At 37.1% G+C, this 18,287-nt stretch overlaps 1 protein-coding gene across 1 annotated transcript in view; it reads right to left on the reverse strand.

Moving 5' to 3' along the window:
- Nucleotides 1-18,287, reverse strand: part of DKK2 (dickkopf Wnt signaling pathway inhibitor 2) — a 102,005-nt gene that overhangs the window by 3,116 nt on the left and 80,602 nt on the right. Inside the window, exons 2-3 of the mRNA XM_019741887.3 lie at nt 3,658-3,808; nt 2,274-2,429 (exon numbers count right to left, since the gene is read on the reverse strand). Of these exons, the coding sequence (XP_019597446.3) occupies nt 2,274-2,429; nt 3,658-3,808 (307 nt within the window). The remainder of the gene's footprint in view (nt 1-2,273; nt 2,430-3,657; nt 3,809-18,287) is intronic.

The raw sequence follows: 18,287 nt of genomic DNA on the forward strand, positions 1-18,287 counted from the left end.
TTCAGGCTGGAGGACTCAAAAAGCAGGTGCTGGCAGAATCGGGGGCTGGAATCACTTGCTGGGACAAGCACAAAACAGGCCCAACAGGCTGGACTGAAGCCCCAAGCAGATAGAGCTCTGCCAGAAACACCATCAGAAGCAGGGAGATCATGTTGGCTTTTTCCTTCGTCTGCCTCTCAGTCTCTCACCACAGCCAAACCCATGTGGCCGGAAACCACCTGACAGGGAGCCTAAGACACGCAGTTTATAAAGAACTGTGATACAAAAAAGGGCAGACAGCAGTCAGTAACCACAAGATTGCCACAGGGTTACGAAAGTCAATTTGGGGAATGTAATCAATAATGTTGTAAAGATCCTGTAGGGTATCTGATGGACACTTGTCTCATTAGGGAGACCACCTCAGGGAAGATGTAGATGCCTGATCACTGCACTGTATACCTGAAGCTGAAGCTGAACAATAATGAATGTCGACTACAATTATATATATAGTTATAAGAAGCAGAGTACAGCATTAGGAATAGAGACAGTGGAAATGTAATGGCTGTGTGCGATGTCAGAGGGATAGTGGATGGGTGGGGTTGACACACTATGAGGAATATAAATGATAAATGTCTAACTATTACATTGTTTTGTGCACCGGAAACTAATAATAATAAAAAAAGGCAGACAGCCCCAGCGTCAACTAAGAACCCATCTTTAAAAAATAAATAAAGTGGAAGCACAATTCTGGGTATTTAATTCAGAAAAAAAGGAGTAAGACAGCAAAGAGCACCCACACATCACAACTGATTTGATGTGTAACTTCTATAAAGAAGGGGTCAGCAAACTTCTCTGTAACATCCCAGATTGAAAATATTTTTGGCTTTTTAGGTCGTATGTGTCACAACTCCTCAATTCTGCTGTTTTGTCTCAAAAACAGCCATGGATGATGCAAAAAAAAAAGGGGGGGGGGGCAAATCTGTGTTACAATAAAAGATTATTTACAAAAACAAGCAGCAGGACAGATTTGGCTCACAAGCCATAGAGTGCCAACCTCGGTCTAATGGGGATTCTGTCATCAATCCCCCTGTGTGATGTGGACACAACTCATTAGCCACTGGCGTTCGATTTCTTCCTACTTGCCATCATACAATTACACACAGAATTATATAAACATAATTAGTAAATTTGAAAGTGTACTGAAACATAAACATCTGATGAAATAAAGAGGCATACTCATGTACTAACAAATGGATATGAATTTGAGAGTATAGAAACAGGAGATATGGATAAAAGGCCTTTAGGGAGCATGGACAAAGGATAACTGAAGAGGAATTATCAATCCCTACCACTATCCATGTGACCATTAGTATTCCAGGAGGTCAGACCAACAAGTCAGATATACAATACTATCTCTGCAGAACATGGGACTGTGGGGAAATGGTTTTGTAGTCAAGCAAGCCAGGGAAATAACAGCATTTTAAAAAGTTAACCAGTTTTCCTCATTGCTGGACTTCTTAGAGCCTTCAATATACAAATGTTTATTATTAAGTTTCAAAAACAGAGAGATACATTATTGCATAACTCTTGTCACAAGACACTTTTATTCACAGAATGCCTTGACTAGTAGTGCTCTGCAGAATACACTTGCAAAAAGCTTCCTTTAAAAATGGATGTGTTTCATGCCTTCAAACTTTTACTATTAGTAATTAGGTTCAATAATTTTATACTTCCAAGTTTTATTATTAGTGTTTAGCCTTCTCAAATATTTTGATACAAGAAAAGGGATTTTATGGCCATACATAATCCATCTAAAAACCAATTATTTTTGTTAAATTGGTTTTTGAATATTATATTATCTGGTTGTTTAGTGAAATGAAATTTCTGAAAATTTCTGAATCTGCAAAGGTGAGAAAAAAACTCAAAAACTTAGTGATTTAATAATATGGCAACAAATGTTTTCCCACTTGTTTTTCAGAATGCTTTATCCTTTGATATGTGTGACAGACATGCTTATATAAGAAATTTCTTTTAAATTCCATGTAAAAAGACAGGACTGTGGAGAAAATGGCATGGTTGAGCAGGGTATGCAATTCTTACATATTTTCTAACAATTTTAGATCTCTAAGAAACCATTCAGCATCCTCAAAATTAAGAATAAGTTCAGTTAAAATCTTTCATTTAAAATATCTTCCTTGTATTTTTTTCTAAAATCAATGGAGTTTGTTATCTATATTATTGTTCTTTATAAAACAAGAAAAAATAGAATAACATAGAACTATAGATATCCCTACCTTTTATATGTGACATCTTAGTGTGTGGTCTTCCTAGGTTTTGCCATCCCAGGTCATGGTTTGAGTAATGCCCGTGGTTTCGATCTCTGTGCCGAGTGCCATCCAGAGCTGGGATGTGAGGAGTTAAGATGCTCTCAGTGACAGGGATACAGATGCCTGGAGATGGACAGGTAAGCAGTTAGTCTTATTTAATTCTGTACAGTGTGGTTCTTATCCAAATATTATCCTGATGTGAGGTATGAAGCCATTCATCTATCTATCTATCTATCTATCTATCTATCTATCTATCTATCTATCTATCTATCTATCTGTCATCTACCCATTTCACTTATTTGTGTACTTATTGAGACTGAGTACTGAATAGTGGTCCCGAGCCAGGCTTCCTTGATTTGAATCTTGTCTCCCTCAAGACCAAGTGACCTTGGGTAAAAATAGAATAAAAACAATTTATTTCACTAAGTTATTGTGAATACATGTAAAGTGATGAAAATAGTGACATAGTAAAGTATGAAATTAATAGTAGCTATTAGTACTTTAAAATTATGTGACCAGACATCCACCTTAGGGATTCAGGTCCCTGTGTTCAGTCAACAATACAATCTTAGTCTACACTGTAAACATCTCTAATGGTATGATGTCTGCTTCCCTTCATCTCCTGTGCAAGGTATTCCCATTAGGACTACGCTCAGAGGTCAGGAACAAGTATGGGAATACGAGCCTGTTTATGTTGTTTGTATGAGTAAGTGTATGTTTCTGATCACTTTCTGCAATTATTTAATGGTTTTACCATGTTTTGTCTGTGGTTCTTCATTTCGTTATTAATGCTGAATTTATGCCTATAAATTCATTGAGATTGGGTGAAGCTATGCTGGTGAAATGGCTGGGGAATAGATCCCTCTGTCTCCTTTTGTAGGAACCAATCGCTCCATTACCATTTGCATTTGCCACAGGATGCAGCCTTCAAAAGAGGACACCTTGAACATAAGAATCAAGGTATGACACTGTGACACTGGTATGAAATTGGAAGCTGGACTCACAACTATATTGCTAAATCACAGCAGGTTCCTTTCTTTGGTTCTTTTGCATGTGTTTGCTTATGTGTTTAGTGGAATAGAACATCTAGCTATTTATATGCAGCTCTTCAACATGGCAAATCCTACGTCAGCATAGATCATTAAATAACAAAGGTGATCAGAGCCTAGGAAAATTAAAATTTGGGAGGTAATCCAGGTAATCTTACACATATCTAAACCACGATCCAATTTCTGTCCCTTATGAAAGGCTCCTTACATTTCTGGAGGCTAAGGAGAAGGCAGCCTAACTTACTAGCCAGGCCTCCTGCGTGTAAAGAAAGAGGCCCATCAACACTGAGCGAGATCTTTACCGTTATTGCAGCGGGTCCCAGGACAGCACATGCCGTCTCGATGGCAGCGTTTCTTTTTCCTTCGACACACCATGCAGGCTGACGACCCCTGGTGGGGACTGTGGCAATATCTCCCAACTTCACATTCCTTATCACTGCTACAAGGGTAGGCCTGCCATGAAGTGGAACAACAACCCCGAAAGCAAAGTCATTAGACCTTTTAACACTTGTAGAAAATTATTGTCACAAATTATGATGGAAAAGAAGTCACAATATCTGACTCCTTAACTTAAAGGAAGTGCGCCATTGTAATAATGTTCTGAGCATAGAGTCTGTATAGTGACACTTACTTGAGGGCCTTATAACTATTGATTGTTGATGATGAAAAAAAAGTTGACACTATCCGTACACTTTCATTGACACAACCTTGGAGTTAAAATTTGTGTTGATTAGTAGAGCCCTTAAGACTGATTTTGGGGGCTCAGAAACAGTTGTAATTGTTATTTGGCACTGATTTAAGGCATGAAGGAAAAAGTCGGCCTAGCTACTCCATTTTCAGCTGCTAAACTAAGGTGAGGGAAAAGTTAAATAAAACAACAAAGGGCTGGGCTAGAACCTAAAAAACACATCTGCCCAATTATGGAGCCAATATTTTAAGAGTGCGTCCTCACAATTCCTGTTTGTGAGGATCAAGGAGGAGAACCACTTCCAACGGGTGATAAGCGCTTTGAGTGGTCAGAGAGATGCTGAGCTCTAATTACATCATCGTGTCCTCAGGAAACAAAAAAAGGTAGGCTCCTTACACACAAGAATAGCCCTTTGGACTACTGCACCTTTAATTGACACAGGAACGACTTCTGTTTTTGTACATTTCTCTACCAAGTTATGTGTTCAGAAGGCTACTTAAGCAATGCCAAATTATCTCAAAAATAAAAACATATTCTACAGGTATGTACTCCTTGCCTCCTGGATATTTTTGTAACACTTAAAATGCCCGTTTTCAGAGACTGAGAGTTGATAAACTGAAATGTCATACCCACATACCAAATTTACTCATATTTTGAGGCATGTTGACAAGGAGACTTATTCATGTCTTTTTTTTTTTGTCGTCATTTTTTCCCCTGATTTTCAGAGTGATGCATGTTTATTTTTTTAATTGAAAAACTACCAAAAAAGAGAAGCTATGTAGTTGTTTTTAAGCAAGCATAAATGATATGACTATAAAACTATGGGATACAGTTTTTCTGACTCAAATATTTAATGTGACGTCAGTGCTTCACTTATGAAATGAGGTTTGATGGCCTAATCCGCATGCATTACTTATTCCTTTCCCCCCTCGCTCTCTTTCTTTCACTCTCTTTCATTGGGTTTCTTCCATCGCCTTTTCTTCTCCACTCTTCTCCTGCATCTGTATGAATACACTGCATGTATACATTTAACCCCCAAGTGTTTTTCATTTAGATAGGATCATCTTCAGTTAGAAGGAGGAAATAAATACGAAATTGTGTCTGAAAACTGTACATGTTGTTCTGTGAAAAAAATACACTTTTAGCATCATTACAATTTACTGTTTACCCTCACAAGAAACTAGAAAACCACTGACTTTAAATTGAGGGTTCTTTTGAAGAATTGCACAGTGGCAATATGTGATGCCTATATTATAATTGGAACCAGATAAAGCTATAAAATGAATTTGCATATTATTGTCCCATTCTGGAACTCCATTATTAGGCTTAAAGGAGAAACTGAATGAAACTGAATTCAGAGTATTAAGCCATTTTTTAAGAATAATCTAAAATCAATGAAAACAAAACAAATGTCACTTCCTGACTTGCCACATTCTTTCCCCCAAGCACTTTACTCCCTTCACATTTAAATGCATTAATTTTAATTGAAATACAATTCACATGATTATGATTCATTTACATTTATTTCATCAAGTTGTTTTGCAAGAAACATTTGATGTCTTACAAGTTTTTTTCCCTTCTTCAAAAATAGGGCATGTTCTTTCAATGGAAAGAAACACGTGCCACTGAAAACATCATGTGCAATTTACAACTCAAACAACAAAACTTGAAGGGAATCTGAATCTAAAATAATACTTGTTTCCATTCTTAAAAAAAAAATAGTGTACATGGTAGAAAGCAAGTTGTTTGCTAAAAGTGGCAGTTCATTTATGAAGAAAATTGTGGAAGGCACATTATCATCTTCCCATTCTCAGTTGATGGGAAATGGAACATATAGAAATAGAAAATATTTGAAATTAAAAATATTTAACACCGATGGCATTATGAAAAGTAATATGCATAGTAGTCCTTTATTTGAATGGAATCACAGTAATAGTCTCACAATATTTTCAGAGGAAAGTTCACTTTATGTAAGAGAGAAAATATATTGGTAGTTTTTTTTGTTTTTGTTTTTTAAGATTTTATTGGGGAAGGGGAACAAGACTTTATTGGGGAACAATGTGTACTTCCAGGCCTTTTTTCCAAGTCAAGTTGTTGTCCTTTCAATCTTAGTTGTGGAGGGCGCAGCTCAGCTCCAGGTCCAGTTGCCGTTTCTAGTTGCAGGGGGCACAGCCCACCATCCATTGCAGGAGTCGAGGAATCGAACTGGCAATCTTGTGGTTGAGAGGATGCACTCCTACCAACTGAGCCATCCAAGAGCTCAGCTGCAGCTCAGCTCAAGGTGCCCTGTTCAATTTTAGTTGCAGGGGGCGGAGCCCACCATCCCTTGCAGAAGTCGAGGAATTGAACTGGTAACCTTGTGGTTGAGAGCCCACTGGGCCCATGTGGGAATCGAACAGGCAACCTTCGGAGTGAGGAGCACGGAGCTCTAACTGCCTGAGCCACCGGCCGGCCTTGGTAGTGTTTTTTTATGTTCCACTATATCTTTATTGATTAGAAACAGAAATAAGAGAGGCAGAAAATGTATGCAGGCTTTTTTTTTTTTTTTTAATAGAAAGTTGTTGATGTGAACTTGTACTTGGAATGGAATCCCAGAACATACTACTGAGAGGAATTCTTTGACAATTAATTTTTTTTTTAACAATTCAAATGCAAGGCTATGTTACACAGCTTCTAGTATGCTTATAAAACTCCTGGTTCCAGTAAATAGCTTGTATATATGAATAAAATCAAGAAAGGATGAGACAGATTAATTGAAACAGGTTTTAGGGAAAGCAAGTGATATTCACGGGCTGGCCTGACCTTCTGAAATCAATGTCCCCCAGCACATATCTACTCAGTTGTAAAGTTTCTCTTGCCATAGCCATTAGCAAGAAAATACAGAACATGAGAAAATATGTATCTGAGCTATTAATAGCAATGCTGTTGTTTTCAGTCTAATACATTATTTTTCAGTAAAGCGTTATTTAAACAAGACATTTTCAACTCAAGTATGAGGGCTATGAAGCTTGCTATTGTTTTCTTTTTCCTACATTAACCCCTTTAATATGTCTGAAAATGGTCTCCTAGTAGGCAAGAGGGGTCAAGATGGAGAGAGGGAGGCGGAGAGACAGGAGAACTTGGTGGAAGTAGTTATGGGACGCTGAAGAAGTGATGACTGTGGCGATTAACAGACCACTGAAGAGAATTAATATACGTCAATGAAAGAACTGTTCAGAAACTTTCCCATGAATAAGTCTTTTTTCTTTTTCATTTACTTTGGCCTCCAAAAATCTGTTCCTGGTCTCACTTGATGATGGGTCTGTAACCAACAAAAAGTGAGTCTGAGTATCTTAGTCTAAATTTCCATTTAACAAGAATGATAATATGCTTCCCTGGTACTTATTTTGTAAATGAATTGAAAAACTGATTTATTTTACCTGCTATGGAAGTTATTAATAGTGAATGTTTATGACCCTTCATTTACTTGACTTTAGGTGAACAGTCTGAAGAACAGTGATAGTCCATGTGGAAGACTGGAAATCAAATGAAAGAATTAGGGAGAGACGTGGGTACGCTTGTCCTATACTAAAATACTCCAAAACTCCATCAGGATTCCACCTGCATTAGTATCCAAGAATACTCACCTTCATGCAGAGTCATTCATGACTTAGCCTCAGTCACAATTAACAGATGAATTCATTTGAGACACCTAATCGTGGTAGATGATGGGACATAAATTAAGACTGTCTGAGAGCTGTATATAATCAAGCCAAAACACAAAAGTTTTGTCCAACCCCCTTCCAGGCAAAAAATAGAGTGCTTCCCATAAATAGCAGTGCTAGTTAGCATTACAACCAAGACATGAACTAAAAAAAATGAATACATTGGAAACAGCTTGAAAATGAAGTTTATCAGAAATGAGCATTTCTTTTTAGAAGAAAGGATTTTTTTTTAAAAGTCCATTTATTCTGCGCTGATTTGGAACCATTATTTAAAATGTTAGCAATGAAGTGAAGAGAGGTTAAGTAACTTCTGCAAGTCAGCCATACGTGCTCGGGGGCAGTGAACTTGGGGTTGCAGAGCCGTGCCCTGGCTGTCAGGCCTCACTGGGAGATGACCTGACTCAGAGCATTTGAGGCATGGTTTAATGCACATATGGAGAAGGTGTTTGAGAGGTGATCTATGTGCTGAATTTAGAGATGAGAAAAGTAAACTTGGCCACTTCTCTTTCTAGAAGGCTCCAAATACCAACAGCATGTCCTGCTGCAGCTGTTGGAAAGACAGCACTGGCGGAAAACACTGACAAGACTGTAAACAACATTTTATCATTCCATTTCTTGACAACAGTTTATATCCACTTAAGCTCAATGTAATCATAGTATAAGCAAAAGCCCGCCATGCAAATTATGATAATTATATCAAATTCTAATGAACAAAAGAAAATGAAATGTTGTCGCATCTTATTTGAACGAATTGAGACTCCCCCCCTCCCCAATTATTCTCAAAACTGCAGGAAGAAAAGGCCTATTAATTTGAGAATTGGATTGAGGATTGAATTTATTCTTATTTTGCAATTACTGCCCATTCCTTAGAATATGCAAATACAACAGTGAAGTAATCAGATCCCTAAGAATAATGAAATGAGAAAAAGTGTTTCAGGTATCTCAGCAGCACTGGCTGATGAATCAACCGTTGACCACAACTAAACCTTAGTTTAATTCCTGATAATTCCTGATTTTTCAAAATAACGACACTGTTCCTGTTTAATCACAGGGGTAGGGGAAGGAAGACAGAAGCATCATAAAGTGTTCTTGTGGGATGGCCACCCATCCGGATTCTTGCAAGACCGTCCTAGTTTTGTTGTTGTTTTAATTGGGACAATCCTTTGTCCCCCCAAGCACTGTTTGTAAAAACCTCAGAAGTTTTCTGGAGCCAGGAAAACATCATCAGCTGGGCAGGCAGAAGAAAGCCTAAGGGTGGGGGGGGTGGGGGCTGGTCGGATGGTGGGAGGGTAGGGACCCAGCTGTGAGAAGGAAAAACATTTGGGACTTTGGGGTGAGTGAAGGTAGCAGCGACGGGCTGGGAACTGGAGCATCTGGGGTCTCAAATAAAGCACAGCAGAAGGTTGGCAATTACATTTGGAAAAGCACATCAGACTGGCTTTCCCTAGGTCCTTAGAGAAAAGGTTAATTTCCCTCTCCCAATAGATCTGTATTTCAATGAACATGCAAGGTATGCATGCTACCCTTGAAGGTGGTCATTTCAAGATCCGGCCCTGTAAATGCAACTGCAGGAGGTGCGGGGGCATAGAACTCAATCTGGCTAATGTGCATTTAGTGGTATACTGCAAGCCAAAGACTGTGCAATCTGATCTTTTCCATTGTCCACAATTACCTCTAGGGGATAAGGGTGGACTCCATGCATCTTTGAGGATTTCTGAGCATAAGGCCAGGAGGATTGAGCTTTATTAAGTTCGAGGGGAAAAGTTCAGGTATTTCATGATGTTCTGGATGTATGCCATAGGTTCATTAAGGCAGCTGCTCAGGTATTCATTCAATATTTAATCATTATTTATTCAGCATTTAATTTATTGAACACCAACTATGAGCCAGACACAACTAGTTCAGTGATCTACACATATTTTACCTGTATGACCCCAAAATAATTTTGGAAAACAAATATCCTTTCACACATTTGATGTGTAAAACGTTCAGCATAAGTTTACATTTAATATGTGTAACATTAAACATTTTATAAGATGAAGTTCATGGTAAATTTATATGATTCCATAAAATATCTTTGACCTATCTTATTGATCAATGCATACTAATCCTAAAATAAGTTACAGCATATTTATTGATAGATTTCTTTTAATTATTTTTTTAATTGTTGTAGAAAACATTCAGTTAAATTTTAAAATATACAAGTTACCATAACCATTTTGAATGTTCTCTATCCAGTACTTTAAAAGTGAGGGCCAAACTTCACTTCTAAAGAATTAATAATAAGACAAGGAAATAAAATGCCATTGTTCATGTAGGATGCCCTGATTAACCATTAAGAATATCTTTGGTAAACAAATATTCCAAATTTTACTTTAGTTTCTCATCCAAAAAAGGTTTTGGTGCCTCCAGCTAACATATATCAAGATTTGGAATGCGTAATGGTTTTGGCTTTTTTCCCCCATAAAATGGCAAAAACACTTATTGTAAACAACAAGCATATTCCCAGACAATTTTAAGAAAAAGAACCATGGGAGGTGAGGATCTAGACATTGATTCCCTTACAACAATTCATGGCTGTGTACGCCATAGAGTACCTTTTACACATATTCACTTTAAGTTTAAGGCTAAGGTTGTTAGACATTTGTTTTCTGATATGAAAGCTCAGAACTGAGAGAATTTCTACAAATGCTGCCTGGATTATAAATTAGGAATGGTGGGTTTCTGCCAGTGGTCCACTAACTTCCCCAATGTACTCAGAAAACCTCACTTAAAGCCTAAGAAACAATCATTCTATGAAATAAAGTTCAGGTCCTCTTTAACTTCAGTTGTTCTACTCTGTTCTCTGTGCATCATTAAGCAAAAAGAAGATTTCATGGAATCCTCTACTTTGAACACACACTGCATTCTCCACTGTAACATGCACATTACGGCTATTGATTGTGGGTAAATGGGGAGAGGTAACACTTCCCACATGGTCTCAGTACCTAGAGAAATCTAAGCTATATAGTTTACCTGGCTTTTTTTTTTTTTTTTTTTCCTGGTTTTGACCCAATTCCTCCTCATTGGGTATAGGACAAAATACTCTATCCCATGCTCAAACAGTAGCATCTCATGAGTACTTTTGCCGCAGTGATTGGAGCCCTTTATACGCCATATATATATATACTCCATATATAATTATAAAGCCCCTTCTAATTGTGTGATTGATTGGAAGAAACTATACAATTTCTAATTTTCTTCCAAATCCAGGATTGAACATCTACAATATAAAATTTTCATTGTAGCCTTAGAAATTAGCCTGACCTCGTGACCTTCAGAAAGGTGACATGATAGGTAGAATTTTGGAGTTATACTGCAATTTGAATTATGCCTCCACAATCAATTTGTTGTTACAAGTTACTTAACTGAGTCTCAGTTTCCTCCTTGATAAGATGGATATAATTCTTACCTTCAGCAACACATTCCTACTTACCTAATCTTAAAAATCTCACTGGGTTTCTTTAAAAACTATTTGTTCACAGACTTCTTCTCATAGAGATCCTAATTCTTGTAGGAGTGGATATGGTCTGGGTACCTGTATTTTTAATAAATACTGTCCAGGGTAAGACAGGGAAACACTGCTTTATAGAACTGTTGCAAAGATTAAGGCTGTGTCTTATATAGATAGATATAGATTTAGATTTAGATAGAGATAGAGATAGAGATAGAGATATAGATGTAGATGTAGATATAGATTTATAGATGATTATCATACAGACAATGTCTGGTCTATATGAGATATGGATTCAATTTTATCTCCCAGACAGATGTGGGTCTAAATGAGGAATTGGTCCCCTGACATTAACATGAGTCTAAGAGACTCACGGACAATGACTGTTTCCAGGCAGGTTCATCTTCTTCACTCCTAGTACTCAGCCACCATGCTTAGGGGTGGGCTTGGGAATTTCTAAAACTATATGAAAAAGTAAAGTAACAGATAACAAACATTCTAGTGCACTTTTGGAGAAACACAGTGTAGACTCAGAGCTGTCAACACACCCATTATGACTGGATTGTTTCATATTCTCATGTGGTGTACACCTGCGTCTTGTTGGCGATTTGTAGCTTTGCAGATTTGGGGCTTTACTGTTTTGCATTTTGTATCCTGTGGGTCTTCACAAAATAAGTACTCTTCCTCCCCATATCAAGTATGATAAATAGATGATGTGTGTTTCTATTATTTTCTATTTTTTGTATAGCATCAAATTTCCCTTTCCAATGAAAATCACATTTAAAATTCAAATATCAAAGTCCAGGGAGATATGAAAACTTAACATAATTTCAAATTGCTGTTCAAAAAAGACCTTCTTTGTTATTATAGACTAGGCCAATGCTGGTAAATATTTCAGTTTGAGTCATTTTTCATTTATGATATCATGGGTTTAGAAATAAGGATATGAGAACTCTGTGAAGGTGTGTGTGTGTGTGTGTGTGTGTGTGTGTGTGTGTGTGTGAGTGTGTGTGTGTATGTGTGTTTTGTGCATGTGTGATTTATCTCAGGAAGTATACCCAATAGATGTGTAACAGAATTTACTCGTGGGGAAGTGGACAGGGTTATTGAGAATAGAGAAAAGAGGAAAACCCTACCTTTTCAAACATTTGATAATTTCCACTAGTTTCTACTAGGTGTATTATCTATTAAAACTATTTATTATTAGTAGCAGTAATAGTAGTATTAGTATTATTAGTTTCAGGTGTACAAAACAAAAGAACTAACATTAGGAGATTCAAAGTGAAATTTCTTATTGCTTGCTAATTTATGCCTTATGGTTTTCATATTAGGAAGTCTTGGAAGAACTTGGGTTTCCTAGAGCCAGGGCTTCTGGAAAGAGTATCAAGAATTCAGACTAAAGTTTCTTGATTAAAAATGTTCTCTTTGTTTCATAAATATAGCTTTATTTGTAGAATCAGACTATCAATGAAACATTAAATATAAACAATACTTATATATAATAAGTATATACTTATTATTATATATATAAGTATTTATATACAATAAATACTTGTATATAAACAATTCATTGTTTTAATAATTGCTTATTTAAGCTAGTGTTTATTGTCTTGGCTGATTTCATTTAGTGTGGAACACGCAAATTTTACACTTCTCTATTCTCACTTAATTCTCTTTCATTTCCTCTAGGAATTAATGGCCATTCACCACATTTTATTCTGATTTTAGGGAAACAGTTGATGGAAGCTGATAAAATTGAAAAGATTGCTCTTTCTTTTGTGGTTGGGAAGATTTTTTAAAAATCACAGCAACAGCTAGTCCTCAATATTCCTTTGCAGTAAAAATATTTCTTAATTTCTGCTTAGGATCTACCTTAAACCCTGTATAACTATTGCTTGAAAATATAAAGTTGTTGCCATTCAAATTTAGAGTCGTAAACAAGAAGGCAGTCAGCATTTTCTCTCTCCAGGTGAAGGGAATCAATTATTTGAGAAGAAGCATAGCCCAAAATGATGGTGGGAGCAAGGGATTTACTCAACAGTGATAGCCACAAATATTGAATCAACTAAGAAACCTTTTGATTAAACAAGTAGCATAAAGAGATGGTTCACATTTTTAACACAGAACTCTGCCTAAGTACCTCATCTATTTCTGCTTCTGCCATTTGGAGGAAAATAAACAGTAAGTCTGTGGAGAGTCTTGGACTAGAATCATTGTGATATTATATACAACTGAGATATGCAGGGACTAAGATGCAAGTCATATGAGCAACAGGATGAAGAATTTTAACTCTTGAGCTTTGGGTAAGCCAGCTGGTCTGCTACTAAGAGAAAGAAATGCACGTGATCTCATATATAGTTCTCATATATAGTTATTTTACCATCCTTATTTCTTTCTTTCTTTTTTTTTTTTTTTTTTTTTTCATTTCCTAACTTGATTCCTTCTCTGGGTATCTCAAATCAATATTTATATAACCTGTAAAATAGGTAAGGATCTGTATTTTGTGCCCATATTTCATTTTTATGTATTTGGAATTTTCAGTTGATAAGGCAGATCTCACATAAAAGTTCATGCAAGGAGCACTGTAAGTACACTTATATTGTCATTTCTGGGTTCCAATGACCAGGACAAACTATATTTCAGAGAGTTTGAACCAGTCTCAGAGTCTCTAACATAATGATAAGGTTAAAGTATCCAGGTGGAATAGTTGCCTGACTTCCTGACAGAGGAAATTACAATAGCCAAGGCTACTTATTTATTTCAGACATTCACAAGGCGATTGAGTTGAAAAGCCCCAGCTTGTAACGTATTTTTATTTGTAGTGTCTAATAATAGCAATTATATGACCACATGTTATTTATTAAAATAAAATACCTTTCCAAAAAACTAATCAATATCTCAATACACACGTGGTCTTACTTCTCAGCCTCCTACCCCCACGAACCAGTTTAAATTCTTATTGTGTGGAAGAAGGAAGGGAAGGTCAGCACACAAGGACAAAGGAAATTCATGTCTAGCAAACAATATAACACAGAGAAAGATATCACTCGTTGTCTTATAATCTACTTCTGTCAAAAAATTCTTTCTAAATGCTTTGCTAAAGAACTGGAAAGGAAGGCCATTGTGAGCCAGATGACCGATCCTTTGGTTTGTGTGACCCCAGTGTTCAAATCTCAGCCTCAGAAATTTGGTACATCTTGTAATGACATACTCAATGTGTTAGTAACTGCGAAGAAAACACATTGAAGAAATTGGTCCCCACACCACCCACATCTCAGTACATCTGCTTTGAGTGGTGACCAGCACATTCTTAATAGTGCAAGAGAGGCCAGGTGATTTGTTAGTAGATGAAAAAAATGAAATCATGTCTCCGGGCTTAAGTCACTTCCCTTGCATCCCATTGGTCCTTTCAGCCTGTGCAAAGAGTATGCTCCTCTGCCTGTTGCTTCTTTTGTTGGCTTTTGTTCATGACTAAAGATCCCCAGATGTACTGGCATTGGAGTCTTTTTAACACCTCTGTGTCTGGCCCCACATTCCAGCAGACTTTGCAGTGAATATGGGGCTTTAAAATGTGAGATGGGGGAGGGAGAGTGGGAAAGAGTAGTGGAGTACAGCTAAGACAGCAAGGATTCTCCCCCAGGGACTGAGGTAGATATGTCCTGGCTCACACAACTCAAATGCTGTTTTGGTTAACAGGAACTCTAGGCAAACAAATGGAACAAAATTTATTAGCAAATGGTTAATAGAGTTTTTATACAGCTTTGCTAGGGCCAACCTGTAATGTGTATACACTTGTCATTTCTGGGTTCCAATGATCAGGAAAAACTGTTTCAGAGAGTTTAAACCAGTCTCAGAATCTCTAACACAATGATAAGATTAAAGCATCCAGGTGGAATAGTTGAATTTTTTGAATAGTAATAGTAAAGTGTTCCTAGAACTGTTTGGAATGCTATCTGAAATCTGTCATATTTGTTTTTACCAAAGAAGGCAGCTATGTTGCAATAAAGATGACCAAAAACATTTTTGTTCTTAGCATGGCATATGATCTCTACATACTTCCCCAGCACTGGAATTATACACCCCAACTATTGAGGGCTGCTTGCACAGGAGAGAGTCAGCCACACTCTCTCATGACTGTGCATTTGCAAACATTATTCCTCTGCCAAAAACACCTTTTCTCCATTCACTTCATCATAAGAATAATTCCAACTCATCATTTAGAGATTATATCAAGTAACTTCACTTTGGGGAAACCTTCTAGGCTGGCTCCACACTCCCATTTATTTGGAGGTTCCATTTAACCTGCACCCTACTAATACCTCATGTTTATATGTACCATGATACTCACACTGTTGAGTTCTTCATCTGTCTTTTTCACTCTCTTTAATTATGGAAATCATCTTTCATCCCTTTATCCCCAGTTGTTACATAATGCCTGTAATAATTTAGCATTCCACATTTTGTCCAGCAATGAATTAATGAATAAGATCTTTTTGCAACAGTGGTTGGAAATTTGTACCATTGAATTGACAAAAATACGCACGTAAGTACCCACCAGGAGATGGTAAAAAGAAAGAGCTTGAAAATGAAGAGGTAATTTTGTAGATATTTTGAAATAGATTTTTAAAAATTAGCTAAGACCTACATAAATTATTTACAATCTACCACAGTATAGTTAAAGGCATCATATGTGTATAAAAAGAAGGGGGATTGGCTGATGAGTAATTTTCCAGCCAGAAACTTGGCTACAGGTATTTCATGTTGGGCTCAGATTCACATTTTCAAGTGCTGTCGTCAGTTGTTTTACATTACATTCCTGCAGCTGAGGATGTTTTTCATGTATAAATTATCTAAAGTGAAAAGTAGGCTCTGATTTCTAAGTGATATTTGTGGTCTCTGCCACAGCAGTGATGCTGTCCTAGTATCCATTCACAGCAGTGACTCTACTTCACCGCTTTCCTAATTGTTCCCAGGAGATTGTTTAAGCTATTTGGTCAATGGGAGCTATCACATTGGGTACCTGTGAGGATCAGATCAAGCTGGTAACACGCCATCCAAAATATTCCTTTCTAACTCTCCTTTGCCTTTGTCTCTTAATACTTTCTCATTGGTGGATCATATCTGATGGTGATCCTAGTTGACTTCCTGGTTGACCAACCATGATGTATTTTTTGCAAAGAAGCAAGAAGGTGAGAAACTCATGATGGTTTTCTATAACATCTTGGAGACACATGGATAGAACAGTAAAGGGATTCAAATTCTTGATACACCTAGTCACAGCAATGTAACAACCAGAAAACAACAACTAAAGTACTTTTGCCATGTGCTTACCCCATGGAATGCCACCACCAACATATCTATTTGATGTTTAACTTGTTTATGATCCTAAACAAATTGAGTTTAAGCAAGGTTCTCATCAGCCAAGTTAAATTAGTTAAATCTCATTGACATGTCAATTTTCACCAAAAAAAAAATGTGGACAGTGCTTCAAGGTTTAGAAGCAAACTCTTTTTAAATCATTGTGTCTATGATGCTTGTACATAGCCATCCAACTCTCCTCATTATGCCCACAAACTGCAAATTTTAGAGACACCCATGCATTTTTCTGGCCCTGCTCCCAAGTTTAAGAACTTAGAGAAATTTGCAAAGGACTTTATTCAGCCCAAACTAGGTTTGTATTTGGTATTTGTGGAAAGATGCTATGAACCTATTGCCTGGGCAAAGAAGCAAGAAATAGGAACGCTGTCTTCTAGGTCAAATTTCTTCAGTTACTATTTGGTGCATGTTCTGAGTCCAGGCAGACATGTCTTTTTGTATGTGAGAAGGTTAAGTCTCTATAAGACTCCTGCACAATTTAGCTTACAGTCTTGAGGCTAGAGCGATTGGATTTCCTAGTTCCGTAGGAAAAGGAAAGACACGGCCTACTTCAGCACAGCAGGTACCAGACAGGGTGGATTTTGGTCTGACTATAACATTTTCTGGATTTAAAAGCGATCACCAGAACTTCATGCACACAAACAAGTCAAGTTGTTTCCACATTAATGTTAGACGAAGTGATTTTTATTACAAAACTCAGCATAACTCAGGCTCTTTTCTGAAGGCAGGTCAAAAGCATGCGGATCTGTTCATGTGCTGCTTTTCATCTCTCATCATTGAGCACACACCTAACACACGCTGATCAAATTCTGCTTGGGATTGTAAGCAGGATGGTTTGGAAAGGCTAAGAATGAGTTTTTGAAATAAGACTGCTCATTCCATAATAACAAGAATTGGAGCTGAACTTGTGTAAATGGTATATTGAAGACTGTTTACAACTTACAAATGATGATTCCAAGAAACATTAGAATGACTTTCTTATATAGAAATATCAATAAATAACAATAAATTTGCCAGAAAGTCCAGTCCGCCTTCCAAAAAGAAATCACAGATCTTTAAAACGTAGTTTCATAGAATGAATTAGTTAAAAGAGTAATCAGCCAGTTAGGATTATATAATAGTAATATTAATATTGAACAGCAACTGTGCATAGAGCTATTTGTCTTCAAAGTAGTGAATTTCTTAAGCATTAACAAATTAACTCTGTCACAACTGCCCACATGTTTGGAGAGCTCTATGGAGAACTTTCTTTAACGCCCAGTGTTCTGTCCTGGTCTGCACAGTCTAGAGGCTAAAGTATGTCTGAAAGGGGATTTTCCCATTGTTTATCTAATATCTGGATTAAGAATGTTTGGATTAAGCATGTTTGGATGTACAGAGATGAGGTTATAATATACACTCAGGTTCCACTGTCTGGCTGGTTCACTTCTGAGTCGTCAACCAATACCCAATCACAGGCAAAAATGTGTTTTCAGTGATAGAGCGGTATGGTTTTCATTGAGGACAGACTGCCGGAAATAATACAAAAAATTGTCTGGGAATTTGGGTGCATAAACTGGGTGTGGTGAGAATGAGCTTTTCATATTTCTCACTAAAGTTCAGTAACTCTCCACATAACCTCAGCTCAGCCATGGGTCCTTAAATCCACCATCTCACCCACCAACAGGACTC

Source organism: Rhinolophus sinicus, chromosome 1 (assembly GCF_057876585.1).
Source record: "Rhinolophus sinicus isolate RSI-liver-muscle chromosome 1, RSI-T2T, whole genome shotgun sequence".
Taxonomy (NCBI): Eukaryota; Metazoa; Chordata; class Mammalia; order Chiroptera; family Rhinolophidae; genus Rhinolophus; species Rhinolophus sinicus.